Here is a 14,109-nt window from a genome sequence, read left to right as displayed (position 1 = left end):
GCTGATCACAAGCTAGATAAAAGCACGCGCACCACCGAGACTCCAGGTTGGATCACCGCAACCCCTCAATTTCGTGAAGGATAAACAAATGAGTGTGATGTTTGACACCTTCTGCTCTAAGCAGAGAGGGGGAAGTTTAGGCCACAAAGAAATCAATGTGTTTTGTGCAAGGGTTTTTTTCCCCATCTTTAAATTCTCCTGGAAGAGAGCCACCTCCCTCCAAATGCTCTCTAGTAGCCAGACACCACAGGTACTACAGTTTAAGTCCAAGAAATAACATTTTGAAGGACCCAGAAGAGACATTAAGAAAGCAGGCATAGGAATTGCGGTGGATATTGAGTAAAAAATGTCACTAGTGCAATTTTTACACAGAGTGTGTGTACACATATGCATACGAGTGGAGGTTTTTTTGTGTGTGAACTCCTGCAATACTGGGCTCATGTATGAGCTACCCCTCCTGCGGTCAGTAAGGAGTAGGTAGGATACATGTGTGTGTATGACCACTACAGCAGCTGCTTTCCCAATAAACCTCTATTCCAGGGACTTTATCAGACCTCTTGCTTGTGCTTTGCTAAGCACCACCAAGATGGTAAGAACGTGGTGGCATTGGCAGTGGTGAGTGGGGTCCCTCCCTCTCTGCAAGAACCCAAGCTCTCGCCAATGGTGCTCTCTAAGTACCAATACCAGGTACGGGCCTGACCAGCTCCAGTCCTGCTTTTTGGTATCAGCAAGGACAGCCATTCCCAGAGGTAAAGGCAAGGGGGAGAGGAAACATTTGCAAAGAAAGCTGCAGCATCTGCAAAGTTGTTTTTTAAAAAGTTTCAGAGAAAGTAGTATTCTGGCAAAAATCGTGTTCTGCAGAGTTGGGCTCTGCATTGCTCACGGACTGCTGAGGAAATTGAATAAAGAGAAGGAAAAAGCACCTGTTTAAATAAAGGTGCAGGAGGGAGAAAGTGACACCTGGAACAAAGCCAACCTCAGCGCAGCCACTTCTGGCACTGCCCAGGGCACTGGTAACGCCTAACTGCCGTGCTGAATTTATGCATTCATTCTGGTCCTGTTAACCTGCACACAAAGCACGGAGCAGGCTTTCAGCAGCCTGCCATGCTGGCACATCTCCTCGGTGCATTATGGAGAGTGCTCTTAACCAAAAGAACTCGCAATGCCTGTGTCTTTGCCTCACGGAGGGGACTTGCTGAGAACTCAGAGTTACTCTGGAACTTCAAAGTTGAAATTTAAACACACTTTCCAAATCCCTCCCTTTAAACCACCACAAATCCCAGCCTTGCTGCAGGGTCTGGTCCAGAGAACTTTCAGGGCTGTAGCCAAATCCAGACCCTCAACCTCCCCGCCAGACCTTCCACTCCTAAGCCTGACTTTGGGCTTAGCCATCACACTCTCGCAGCCAGCTCTGGCAAGGGTCTGTGGAGACCTACCTGTCTATCCAGGGACGTAGCACTGCCAAGCTTGAAGATCCCAGATCATGAGCTGGAGTTCCTTAAATCATGAGGTTTGATTTTAAAAAGCAGTGATAGACGTTGAATTTTAACATACTGTTTTGGTTGTTGAATTGCCCTTGCATCTCCTTGTTATGTGACAAAGATCCTGTTCACTCTCCAGTAGCTCATTAGGGGTGATGGTTCAAGCCTGGGGCACCATCCCTGCCTGACAACTCATGTTTGAATTGTCCTGTGCAAGATCCAGCTTTATAGGAGGTGCAGAAACTAAAATTACTCCCTTCCCGAAACCAGGACACTATGCTAGGAGGACAAAAGCTAATCTGTGAGATACACAGCAGGGTAGATTTACATCTATGTCAAGTGCAGAATCAGCCAAGACCTTATTGCTCAGCTACAGCTGTGTGCAGTAGACGATGCTCAGTGAGATCAGTCACCATGCAGGGCTAGGAGTCCTCACCCCACACCGATGGCTGCATGATGCTGCTGCAGGGGAATCCAGTGCTGGAAGAAATTAATGCCAAGTACACGGTTCAGATACACTCTATAAGAGTTTACTTCTGCTCTCTCCTCCAAGGTCATCCATCCTCTGTCACAGAGTCCAAACACACACCGCAGTACCCAGATTTGTGATTTGTATTTTATTTTCATTCTTTTTACAAGCAAGAAAATCCCTGGATTAAAACAATCAGAATTAATCACACACCCCAAAGAATTCACCAGGAAATGGCTGTCAGGATGAGCAGGATGGCTTAGGCTGGGTTTAGTCCTGAAATGCAACTTGAGATTTGCCCCAGCCCACCGATAAGTGACTTTCCAGGTGGTGCATGCCCCATCATACCAGAAGCAATAATGCAGCAGCCCTGCTGTCCCTAGGGCATCTCGCACTAGTGGGATCCCTGCGGGCTGAAACAGTGGACAATAAGGGAGCAGACCAAGTCCTTGGAGAAATGAGAGCAGGAAGAGGGAGTAACCCAGCCAGCAAATAATATGACCCAAATTACTAACTCTGGGATGCTAACAGCTAGGGAGCCCAGGCTCTCACTAAGGACTCTGAAGGAAAGCATTTTTTCTGGTTTGATCTAGTGCCCTTGTTCTACCTCAGCCCCTCCCCAGAAAGAGGGACTCTCCACACGCAGAGTAAGCTCAAACTAGTACCATGAATTCTGCTTGCAAGTTCTTCTGGAACAGTGCAAACCATCTATGAGCATTGTCACTCAGCTGGCATGCAGACCCAGGAACTATACCAGCCCAGACAGCCCTGCACAGAGTCCCAGAAAATGCGCACGACTAGTCCTTCACAGCATGGACACGTTAATCACTTCATGCCCAGCCTACAGGGCAATCCAGCAAAGACTACATTACAAAGTCCAGAAAACAGAGGGCAGAGACTAAAGTTCCTGGAGGCCTAGGGAGTTCCAGATACAGTCCTGGATGAAGGGAACATGCTGAATCAGAGATACACAGGGCTCCTGTGGGACAGAGAGACGTGGCTGAGTTGCAGAGGAAACATCACAAGGCTGCTAGGTCTGTACAGGCACTGAGGAAGGGACTCACACCTACCTCAGATGCAGAAGACATTATAATCAGCCAGGGCCTGCTCCTCTGCAACAGGACAGGAGACAGCTAAGTTATCCTTGCACAGAGCCAAGTGCAAACACCCAGACAGCCCTGGCACCCCATGGTTCCACACTGACCTGGATGGTAGTAGTCATAGACCCTGACATGGCCTGGCTTCAGGTTGGTCACCCCAATCTCCTGCTCCAGATGCAGGACATATGTCTCAGACTTATGGCTCAGCTGGGGAAGAGGAGCAAATGACAGTTCACTTATGAGCTGTTCTTTTTATTCCTCACCTAAATTTGATCCGACTGATAGGCAATAACAACTCCGTGGAGTCACAGGCAGGACTTCAAGATGAATCTTGAATATCCTGCTCTGCTAGCCCAGTCCTGGATTCTCCACACAACTCTGCCACTGCCCTCCATTCCTGCAGCTTCTCTAGTAGCACACGCGTACCTTGTCCAAGTAGAAGGCAACACCTCCTTGTGTTTTCTCAGTTCTTTTCACAGAGTGCCAATGCTGCAGCTAGGACAGGAGAGCAGAGGAAGCAATTTAGTTGGGTCTTTTGAAAAGCAGGCGTGAGACATCCCAACAAGGTTTATCTAAGCTTGAGTGGGCAGGTTCTCATTCACTCACTTCCAAAATTATTTTGGGCTCTTACCCCTTCAGGCTGATCTCCCTCTGCAGGGCCACTCAGCTCCTGCAAAACTCAAGGACAGGAATCTAGGCTACTTAGCTGTCAAGGATACGCTGAGCAAATCGGGCCAGAAGGATCACCATCCTCAAGGCACTAAGAGAGAGCCAACAGCATGTGTTCATGTTTCTTGTGGGGCAGATGGTGAGATTGCTCAAGAGAGAGACAGGCAACACCTTCCTATGCAACCTCCCCCTCTCCTTGGGCATGGATGGTCCCACTGACACCACACCACCATCCTGATTCCAGGCTTCTTACAGACATCCTGGATTCTGGAGCCAGGATGAATCCAGACAGTAGGGACACCTCCACGATCACCATGTTGGAAGTGGATCTCTTCCCAGTGTACCTGGGGGAGAAAATCAAAAAGAGAGTCTCTCCCAGCTTCCCCTTCCCTCCACCGCCATACCCTGCGTGCAGGACCCTGAGCCAGGCAGCCCAGCCAGGACCAGGGCAAAGGCAGTCCCTGCTCCCTCTCACAGAGGGCAGATGATGGCTGCACTGCTCTGAGCATCCCCAGTCCGAGGTGACTATTTGCAGTCCTTTCCCTAGCATGAACCAAAGCCCTTGGAAACACTTCCCCATCCCCAGAGACACTTGTATCTTTCCTTCTCCATCTTCCATCTGGACCTTCTGCTGAAACTGCCTGGTGCCTCCATTGCAGCCAAGAAGCACCCCTCAGCTCTCCAGCCATGCCTGACTTTCCTTCCCGAGCGGGGCAATGTCTTTAGAGTCACCTGACATGGACATAGACAGTAACAGAGTGTGTATCATCCTCGGTGCAATTGACTGGCTCGGTTTTCACTCGCAAGGCAAAGGATGTGGAGACCTGTGGGGAGGGCGTGTTGTACCTCAGCACCATCTGCAGGGAGAGGCAAAAAGGCAGAATAAGACATGGATAATTGGTTCAATATCATCTATCATGCCTTTTTTTCCACTGACTACTCTAATCCTCACGATATGGACCGCAGACAGTGACTGGATAAACCATATGCAGTGAGCACACTCATCCCAGCACCCAGGACACAGGTCACTCAAATTGGAAACCTTCCATGATCCTTCCAGCTGGGGGTCCTTCTCCTCACCCTTCCCCTTGAGACTGTGCAAGTCAGGCACACAGCAGTGGGACGACTATACAACATTTCCTCCAATACTCTGAGAGCCATGGAAGCATCACTGTCCTCACATTTGGACATATTCTGTCTCTGAGTCTCCTGCAGCACACAGATTTGTTGTATTGGAAACAGGCTGGGATTAAAGCACAGTTAATGCACATTTCCTTGCATAGAGCTGCAACAGCGAGTTTTGGTTTTGATGTGATGATGAGCAGAGGGTTGTCACAGCAGGGTCCGTGGGAACGTACCCGGGTAAAGACACAACAGCTGCCGTGGGCCTGCACTGAGAACTTGCCCGGGACTTCTGTCAGTGCCGCCTCCTGCACCAACAGCCGGTTCTGGTAGGAGACTTGGAACTTCCTCCCAAAGCCTCTCTGGGACCTCACCCTCACTTCTGCAAAGCCTTTCGTGCTGTATGTCAGTGCTGCATACTTAGCCAAGGCCTGCAAGGCGACTACTGTGTCCTGAAAAGGAAGAAACAATTACATTTGCAGCTCCAAGACCTAAAGACACTCGAACTCACCGTCTTGAGGACCTCTGTATACGAGGACTCCTCTCCTGAAACCATTCGCATATATTGTGCGGGGCTTCTTTCTCAAGCAACATCCCCTTCCCCGGCCACGAGTTAGTTACCTGTGTTGAGGCAAACCCTCCATAGGCATTCTGCTGCCTGGTGAGCCAGGCCATGATGCCAGAGGCTGTGGCGAGATCAGACCCTGTGACGTTTGGCTTGGAGAGCAGGGCCAGGAGGACGTAGGCTGTCAACTCCACATCCACAGACAGTGGCTGCGACCAAGGGCTGGTGCTGGGTCTGGGCTTGGATGAGGTCTGACTCCAGTGGATCTGCCCACCTGGGAAAGGAAGGGAGTAGATGACATTGAGGGATGTCAGGAAAGAAATCTTGAGGCCTAGGAGGCACAATGCTTGTGTCTGCAAAGACCATCGAGTAATACCTCTTGGCTGGGTCATCACATCACTGGGTGAACTGCAATCCCATGTATTTTGCAACACCCAACACTCTGTATTACACACCAAGCTGATACACAAAAAATAATATGCCAATAATCTGCATACACATTACATCCCAGACATCCTACTTCTCCATCGTCCTGTTTGCCAGGTCCTCTAGCTACCTGATACTAGCTCGCTACCCACGAGCCAGTCCCGGGGGTCAGGGACTAACAAGGAGCAGGGCAGCATGCCAGCTTGCTTCCCTCTCTGGCACTCTGCAGTCCTGCATAAGAAAGCCCACTTCCCTCAGAGCCTAACCTCCACCTGGGGCACCAGAAAAGGGCGAGAGATTTGAAGGAAATCAGCACCCACGCCACAGTAGTGCCAGCACATACCTTGCGTTCACAGACTGGCTGTCTAAAAACTCTCTTTGGTGAAGGACCTAGAGGGTAAGGCTATGGTCCTTCCAGGTTGCATGTAACCAAGGGCTCAGAAAGGTCACTCGTCCCTTCTCTAATGTTCACCTGGCACTGAGGTTCCCATACCTGCTCTGATTGCCTTTTGATCAAGCGTATCAAGTAGCTCTTGCGTGCGTTGAGAGTCCTTAGCCAGGGCGAAGGTGTAGGCCAGCAGGGCCTGGGTGTAAGTGCTGGCAGCTTTGGGAAGGGAAGGAGCGATGCAGCCCAGAGCCTTGCGCACCACTGTGCTCTACAGAGAAGAGTTACATGGGTGTTGGTCACAGACAAACACACGAGGCAGGCAAACACCGAGACACAAGCAGAAGGACGCATTAGCATATGCCGGTACGGAAAACACCCCATACATTCACCCAGGTGTCTCTGTGCTCGAGCCTGCACTCTTCTATCACTGCAGCACCAGTAAGAAGTGTCTCCAGCCCTTACTGCAAAGTGCTTGACAGACCCCCTCCTGAGCTGGTCATAGGTTTCAGCAGTGCTCTCTCAATGAAATGAACGCCCTTACCGCTGGAATAACACCACGACGTCTTACTTTCCAAGTCTGAACACAACACGAGCAAAAACACACAATTGCAAATGCTTGTGCACAGCCTGCTGACCAAGATTACTGTGTTCAATTCACCTCTACGGTGCCTTACAAGGTCACTGGCATTTCCAGTTTCCCCTGAAACAGCAGTACTGCTGTTGGCAGGAGGCAGCAAACCCACTGGTCTCAGCAGCGTTGTATTCCAGCATTCAGCTATGCTATTCCAAACACGAGCCAAAGGCTTGCAGTGGTTGCCTGTCCCATCTGTGCATCTACAGCACTTTGTGATTTCCCCTCTTCCAGTGGCCTCTTGATTAAGTACAGTAAGGATCACACAAGGGCTACATTTAAGATTTATTCTGACATGCGACATGCTCCTCACCTCTTTCCCTTCTAGGAAAGAGAAAAAGTAATGCCCGTGTCATCTTTGTGCTCTCTAGACAGTGGAATACTAGTGCTGGATGCAGTCACCAATTCTCAGAAATGCTCCTAGTATCTATTCATGGAGTACAAAAAGGTCCCGGGATCCAACTGCTGCTTTTTGGTTGCTTGTCTCTTGCTAAAGCCCAGCAGAAGCACTAAGCTAAGCTTCCATAATTTCAGTAAGTCCTACTTTTCTGTTTGCTGCTCTTAAATGTAATAACTGCAAGCACCACAGTAACCCTTCTATTCTGTAATTGAATAGAGCTAAGTAGGGATTACAGTGAGTTCATGAATTTGTTCAGAGGCTCCTTTATTATTATTCCTTTCCCTTCTTAAATCTCTCACTCTCCCAGACAGTTAAAATGGCGGTAACAGCACTAGTGCTTGTACAACTACCAAACTTCAAGTGAAAACACTTGGTGTACCACCTGAGAAGTGCAGACGGTTATCATACATTTTAATACCTTGTCTAGGAACAGTGTGACGTATTATAACCCATCTGGCTCTGGTGTCTTCTGGTGAAACTAACACAAGAACTGAGGGTGCCACTGTACTGGAAGTGTTTTCACACTTAGTGTGCTCATCTTGGTGTTGACAATAGCAGTCCTAAGTGCATACTGTACAGAAGCATTTAGCCTCCGTGGGAGCAGTCAAGCACAGGCTAAGAAACTGCTCCTCTACAACACACCATTTGTTTCTCCAGTCAATATAAACAATCTGGTTTGTTCCAAGAGGTCAAATTCCAACACAGAGTAGGGGTAGAGAGCTGTTTGCCTCGATTTTTTTGTCATGCAAACCATGCTTTAATATTGGTTCATTCAGGACAGTGTAAAACATCCCTAACCTTTTCCCTGCATTTTAACCCCTAACAACTTTCATGAGCCTTTTAGATATGCTTGTAAGGGAAAGTAGGATGTGTTCTGAACATCTTCAGTACATTAGCCCTTGTAGGACATCCTCAAACCCTTTCTCAGAATTTTGACCCCCAGTGAGTGTGTATTCTTTGTAAATGCATTTATAACCCACTCAAGGACACTCTTTTCCTGGGTGCTATGGCAAGCTTTTTGTTTCCCACTTCATCTACCCCCAGACCTACTCAGCAAATTCCTTCATTGGAGCTAGGATAACTCTTTGAGACTTGTATTTTTACCTATTCATTGTTACTTCTGAGTGTCTTTCATCATCATGACCATTTGATCTAAAACCAATGGGTTAGGCATCTATGTTCAATTGAATAACTGTCTGGTTACTTTCACATCAACAAATCTGCTGCTGCAACAAAGCATTCCTCACTCCATGGACAATCTTCTGAGCTAACAATACTGTTGCCATCTTCTCCGGAGCATGAGGAATTCCATAAGGTCTCCTACCTCGTGGTAGCCTAGATTTTCTATCACCACTGTCAGAGCACTAAGTAACCCTCTGTGGAACAGTGCCTTCCACTAGCCAATTATGCAAATTGCTTTGAAGTCCTGTTTGTCTCCCTTTCAGGATTTTACTCATGGATTTAGAGCACAGCCTGGTTTCTTCTCAGTAACTCTTTGCTTTCCTTCCCAAATGACAAAACTGGTTCTTAGGACCTACAACAAATGCTTCATTTATTTTCTACCAGGATGAAGGGCCTTGTCCTTTTGTTTCATTCTGCTGCAGAGCACAGTATGTGTCAAATATTTGTCATTCAGGTTCATGAAAAGCCTTCTCCAAAAAAAGTCAGCCAAAACTCGACAGTTCATAGAACTACCAAATGATAGAATAATTCAGACTGGGAGGGACCTCAGAAGGTCTCTAATCCAACCTCCTCTTCAAAGCAGGGTTAGCTATGAGATCAGACCAGGTTGCTCAGGGTTTTATCCAGTCAGGCCTTGAAAATGTCCAATGGTGGAGACAACTAAACCTCGCTGGGCAACCTGTTCCAACACTTAATTGTCCTTATGGTGAAAAAAGGTGACCTGAAGGACATCTGTTGCCAGAAAGAAGGTTAATTTCCATGTGTCTCCCTTTTTTTCCTAAGCCCATTGCTTTCAGTTGCAACGAAAAGCACTGCTCTTTCACTTACTTTTCTTATTTCCAGAGAACTTTGCTTCTCAAAGTCTATAGCAATCACATTTCTCCATCAAGTTGATTATAGTTTTTTACTTGTCAGTACCACAGTCTAGTAATTAGTTATGATCCTTAGCACTTCCAAGAGTTCCCTCTTATTGTCATTACTTAGGTGTGCAATTCCAACTGCCCTACAGCGCTCCTTTCCCAGATTTCCATGTTTTGTGAAGCTAAAACATATTAAAAATGTCATTATGTCTACTTACTTGACTGTAGGAGCAGCTACACCCACCTAACAACTCACCATCAGCTCTCAGCTGTGTAGGGGTAGCAAGGGGATGGGAGGATGAAGAAGGGGGAGCAGGAATGAAAAGCCAAAGCCTGGGAAATGGGCATAGTATCTCACCACGAACTCCAATGGCTCCCAGTAGTCTAACCTCGCCTTCTTCCCTGCCAGCAATGTCCTCCTCAAGGGGTAGTTGAGGCTTTTTCTTGAGAAGTGATAAGTTCTTCCTCCCCCACCCTATTACTTTGTCCACAAGCCTGTCCAAGATGCTCTGTTGCCTGCCTCAGTGACACCACTAAGTTCTTCAGGATTCAGATCTTAAGGCAAGAGCGTGGCAAAGAATCCCAATATTTACCTCTGGTGTCTCTCCTGCCTCTAAGTATGCAGCAGTGATGTAGGCAGCCAAGGGGACTTCTCCATCCACACCTCCCTACAAAAAACATAAACATCCAAAAAGCTGGGAAAATTAATACACAAAGACCTCAAGCTTTTCAGCAAAGGTCCCACCTATCCCTGGCTTGCTCCCATGCAAGAAAGCAGAACAACACAGGGAAGTGAACTAAACAATTACCAGTACACTTGGCAAGAACTGCTTTGAGTTGTCCTTCAAGGTGCTCTGGCTCTTACCTTCATGGCTGTGTGGAAAAGTTGGCCCACATTTCTGAAGCAACCATTGGGAAGCTGGTGGAACTCCAGCCAGGTGAGAGCAGCTTGGATGGTCCTGTTGTCCAGGAAAATGTATGGCTTGGCTTGGACAAAGCATTTAACCACAAATGCAGTCAGCCTGGTTGGGGAGAGAACAGAAAAAAAAGGCATGAGGAAGGAAAGACAGAAGCAGAAAGAGATGGAGTGAATGAGAGAGAGGGAAGAATGAGTGGAAAGGAAGAGTCTAAGCAGAAGTTGAGGAAAAAGAAAAAAAGTGGGACCTTGAAACTGGTGGGTCTCTCCTCACCTATTGTTGTGCTATTCCTAATTTGCTGGTCCAAGGACAGTTCATCCCAAGGATAGTTGCATACCCCTGGGGTACCCCAGCCCACAAAGCGTCTGGAACACTTTGGGTCCAACAGGACAGAAAGGATTCGATGCTGGAAGCAGAAAGCTGCCCACCTCCAGGCTGTCAGAGAGCAGGTAGACAGCAGGGAGGGAGCCCAGGGCTTACCAAGTATTACCATACTCATCCTTGGTACCAAATTCACTGTAGGAACCATCAGGGTGCTGATACTGCAGCTGTATCTGGTACCCTGGGAAGCAGGATAGGACATTACTGCTCAAAACAGTATTTGCAATGAAATCACTGTGAAGGGAATGGGGTGGTTGAGCACTCTGGGTGGAAAGGGAATAGTCACCCAGAACTACTAGGGGGTTGGACACAGGGGAAGGCAGAGGAGCGAGGTGGGTCCGTTGTACTTGCCGTTGCGCAGGAATCCTGTTGCCCTCTCCTTGATCTCAGGGGTCAGCTGCCTCGTCTTCTCCAGGTACTGCAGCACATAGACAATGGGGGCAAACAGCACCATGTTCTGCTCCCCACAGCCGTGGGGCATCTGCACCAGGTGGTCCAGGTTCTGCAGTGCCATCCCCATGAGGTCACCTGGAACAGAGCATAGGCACCCTGACCACCTCCTGGGCAGGAGGCTTGGGGAATCACCTCCTCCCACCCGTGATCCATTCCCAGCAGTGCACTAGGCAAGACAGACCCAGCAGAGCAGTGGGGGGGGCACCTCTGTCCAGCCAGCTTATCAGTTCCACTGTGCCTTCCATACGGACTCTACACATTCCCATCCTGGCAAGGGAAGCCTGTAAACAGAACATTCTCTCCACTGCTGAGTGTTTTAGGTTATCGGGAATCAGGAACACAGCCACACGCATGGGAAGAAGGCAGCAGTGGAGCCTTGGAAACCTCAGAAAGGGTGTGGGGGGTTCTGGGTTTGAGCTTTCCTACAGCTAAACTCAAGAGATATGGGATTTGGAAAGGTATTATGATAGCTGAATTCCTTACCGGTGACTGAGACGGTGGCTCTGACTGAACCTTCAACCACGTTTAGAGGCAACATCAGGGACACAGACTCCTGTGCTGGATTCCCTGACAACAGTGGGGTAAGGTGTGTGGGGAGGACAAAGAGAAAGAGATTCTGATGAAAACAGCCTTTAAAGTCCCCAAAAACTGTTCAAGACTATTCCGTGCTAACACTCCATTTTCCTGTCACAGAGGTTGCAGATCACCTCAAAAACCCTGTCCCATTCCACCCTCAACTTCCTCCATCAACCTCATTGTGACTGCGCTATCCTAACAGCCTTCCTTCTAAAGAGGGTGGGAGGATTTTCTCCTGGAAACTCTCCGTGGTCAAAGCCACTTGCTTTTCTCTACATAAGTTGCTCCATCTCATTTCAGATTTCAGTTGCAGGCATGCCTTCTCAATGCACCTCGTGCTCTCAAAATCTGCTAATGGCCATGTCATACATCACAAAATTCAAGACAGGAACAGCAATCCTAAATCATGTCCTTCAGCCTCACCCTGTTCAGTAGTCTGGTTTTATGACCAGAGGCGAAAAAGGCCTCAAGCTGTCACATTAGTGTCAGGGATGCTGATGCTAAAAGATTGGACCTCCCCACATCCTTACCCAAGGGAACCTCTAGCTGGCACCACAATTAGAGTATGCTTCTGTAGCTTGGTCTTGTTGACAGAGAAAATATTTCAACAAGTAGAAAGACCCAGAAGGTGGTTAGGCAGGAAGGGGGGGATGAGCAGGGTGAAAGAAGAAAACAATCTCTCTACCTTTTTTGGGACACAGGATGGAGCTGTGAGCCTTCTCTACCAACACTCCCTCTGGCTGTTGGAGCACATGAAAGTAGCATTGTAATGAGCACACAGGAGAGAAACAGGATTACAAGTGGATTAGAAATAGATACTGACAAAATCCTGGTTCAGGCTGGAGAGTCAGCTGGAGTAACATCACTATCACAAAAATGTAAATTATTGTCAATCATTTTCATTTCAGATAAGAAAACAGCACATATTTTCAGAATTTCATAACTTCTGAACGTCTGTGAAACTGATGCTGTAAGATTCAGCAGAGACCTCATGAGTGAGGAGATAAAAGAGTGTACATATTTAAAGTGGAGGCTACCCCTCTACCTCTCACATCCATCAGCCCTCACGGCTGGGCCCAGCTCAGGCCCTGAGATTCTAGTTACACACCTTGAATAGCAAGTGGTAACTTGCTATTAACCCCCACAAAATCTGGGAATTGCACAACACCCACTTCTAGGTCTAGGTAACAGAACAGCTTGTCTGACCCGGACTAGAAGGAGTTTGATGATCGTGTCTTTCTGTCCTTGGTTTGGGACAAATGGTATTTCTTCGCCACAGCGCTCTTCAGTGGCCACAGCCTCTGTGCTGAGGGTGATGTTCATGAGCCCTGAAAACAACACACATTTAGGTGCATAAAACATCTTCTGAGGAAGCACTTCCCGTTAATACACAAGAAGTCACCTGTTGACAATAAAAAATTGGATCAGAGCCCTAAACGGTTCTGTACCTCCTGGCACAGCCTTGCAAGTAATCATGACCTTAGGATGAGTGCAAACAAGTACTCTCCAGTTAACAGGGCAAATAACTCCTCACTCCACGTCAGCTCTAACAAAACATCCCCACCTTGGTCGCATCCCTTCCAATCCCACCTCCCTGTTCTTCTCACCCAGTTGCTCAGCTGTGACATTCCACTGAAAGGTCTTAGCTTCTCCGGCACATAAGCAGCTGCTGTAGACACAGCCTTTGCATGGCTTCAGCTGGAAGTGTGCAAACTCCTCCAGGGCCACTTGGATCTGAAGGGGCAGCAGGGATGGCAGGTGGTAACAAGATAAACATCACAGGCCATAGATTTCGGCCGTCTCCTACCCCCCCCCATACCCTGCTTTTATTGCAGAGCCTATCAGGGGCCACCTACCTTCATGCATCGCTGCAGGTAGTTGAAGACTGTGGCTTTCAAGATGAAGGTCTCACCCTGGATCACAGAAGATGGCAGTGTGAGCTCCACAAGAAAAGGCTTGAAAACAAGCAGACTGGAGGTTGGAGCAAGTCCAAAGCCATGATGTCCTGTGCAGAACATCCCTGCTTTCCATTCTGTGATGGTGTCAGGCACAGTGACAGTGATGTTCTTGCTCCCACTGGGACTGAGGAGAAGCAGACAGCAACAGAAGCATTTAACTGAATCTTGCTGCACGCCGCACCAGATGAACTGGTCTGCGCCCTTCTTCTCCAGTGCACCCCATCCCCTAACCTCAGACTAACCCCTAACCTCTGCTGAACTTGTAGCCCTTGTAGAGTTACAAGTAGGTCCTTGTAGAAGTAGGGACCACTGCCTGAGATGTTTACATCAACAGAACATTTTTGACAATAGGTTACATGGCTGCAAGATGCCGTCAATCACACTGAGTGCTTTTCTCAGACAGCGCTTGCCCTTTGCACATCTAAAAATGGTTTACAGATGTCAGCAGTTTTATTCTTCCTGGCCTAGGGACGGAGAACCAGACACCAGGAGAGCAACAGGACTGGCTCAGCATTAGTAGAACTTAGCAGA

At 48.2% G+C, this 14,109-nt stretch overlaps 1 protein-coding gene across 1 annotated transcript in view; it reads right to left on the bottom strand.

Annotated features, from left to right (window-relative positions):
- Positions 1–2,103: 2,103 nt before the first annotated feature.
- LOC115352484 (alpha-2-macroglobulin-like protein 1) overlaps positions 2,104–14,109 on the bottom strand; it is a 30,150-nt gene continuing 18,144 nt past the window's right edge. The window contains exons 18-35 of the mRNA XM_030040742.1: positions 13,477–13,702; positions 13,228–13,354; positions 12,827–12,948; positions 12,306–12,360; positions 11,528–11,611; positions 10,943–11,119; positions 10,691–10,772; positions 10,159–10,315; positions 9,887–9,961; positions 6,326–6,488; positions 5,463–5,680; positions 5,078–5,293; positions 4,452–4,576; positions 3,973–4,063; positions 3,477–3,545; positions 3,155–3,257; positions 3,021–3,062; positions 2,104–2,929 (exon numbers count right to left, since the gene is read on the bottom strand). Of these exons, the coding sequence (XP_029896602.1) occupies positions 3,022–3,062; positions 3,155–3,257; positions 3,477–3,545; positions 3,973–4,063; positions 4,452–4,576; positions 5,078–5,293; positions 5,463–5,680; positions 6,326–6,488; positions 9,887–9,961; positions 10,159–10,315; positions 10,691–10,772; positions 10,943–11,119; positions 11,528–11,611; positions 12,306–12,360; positions 12,827–12,948; positions 13,228–13,354; positions 13,477–13,702 (2,131 nt within the window). The 3' untranslated portion in view covers positions 2,104–2,929; position 3,021. The remainder of the gene's footprint in view (positions 2,930–3,020; positions 3,063–3,154; positions 3,258–3,476; positions 3,546–3,972; positions 4,064–4,451; positions 4,577–5,077; positions 5,294–5,462; positions 5,681–6,325; positions 6,489–9,886; positions 9,962–10,158; positions 10,316–10,690; positions 10,773–10,942; positions 11,120–11,527; positions 11,612–12,305; positions 12,361–12,826; positions 12,949–13,227; positions 13,355–13,476; positions 13,703–14,109) is intronic.

Source organism: Aquila chrysaetos, chromosome 17 (assembly GCF_900496995.4).
Source record: "Aquila chrysaetos chrysaetos chromosome 17, bAquChr1.4, whole genome shotgun sequence".
NCBI classification, from domain to species: domain Eukaryota; kingdom Metazoa; phylum Chordata; class Aves; order Accipitriformes; family Accipitridae; genus Aquila; species Aquila chrysaetos.
The sequence above is the reverse complement of the archived record's forward strand: the minus strand, read 5'-3'. Positions and strand labels throughout refer to the sequence as shown.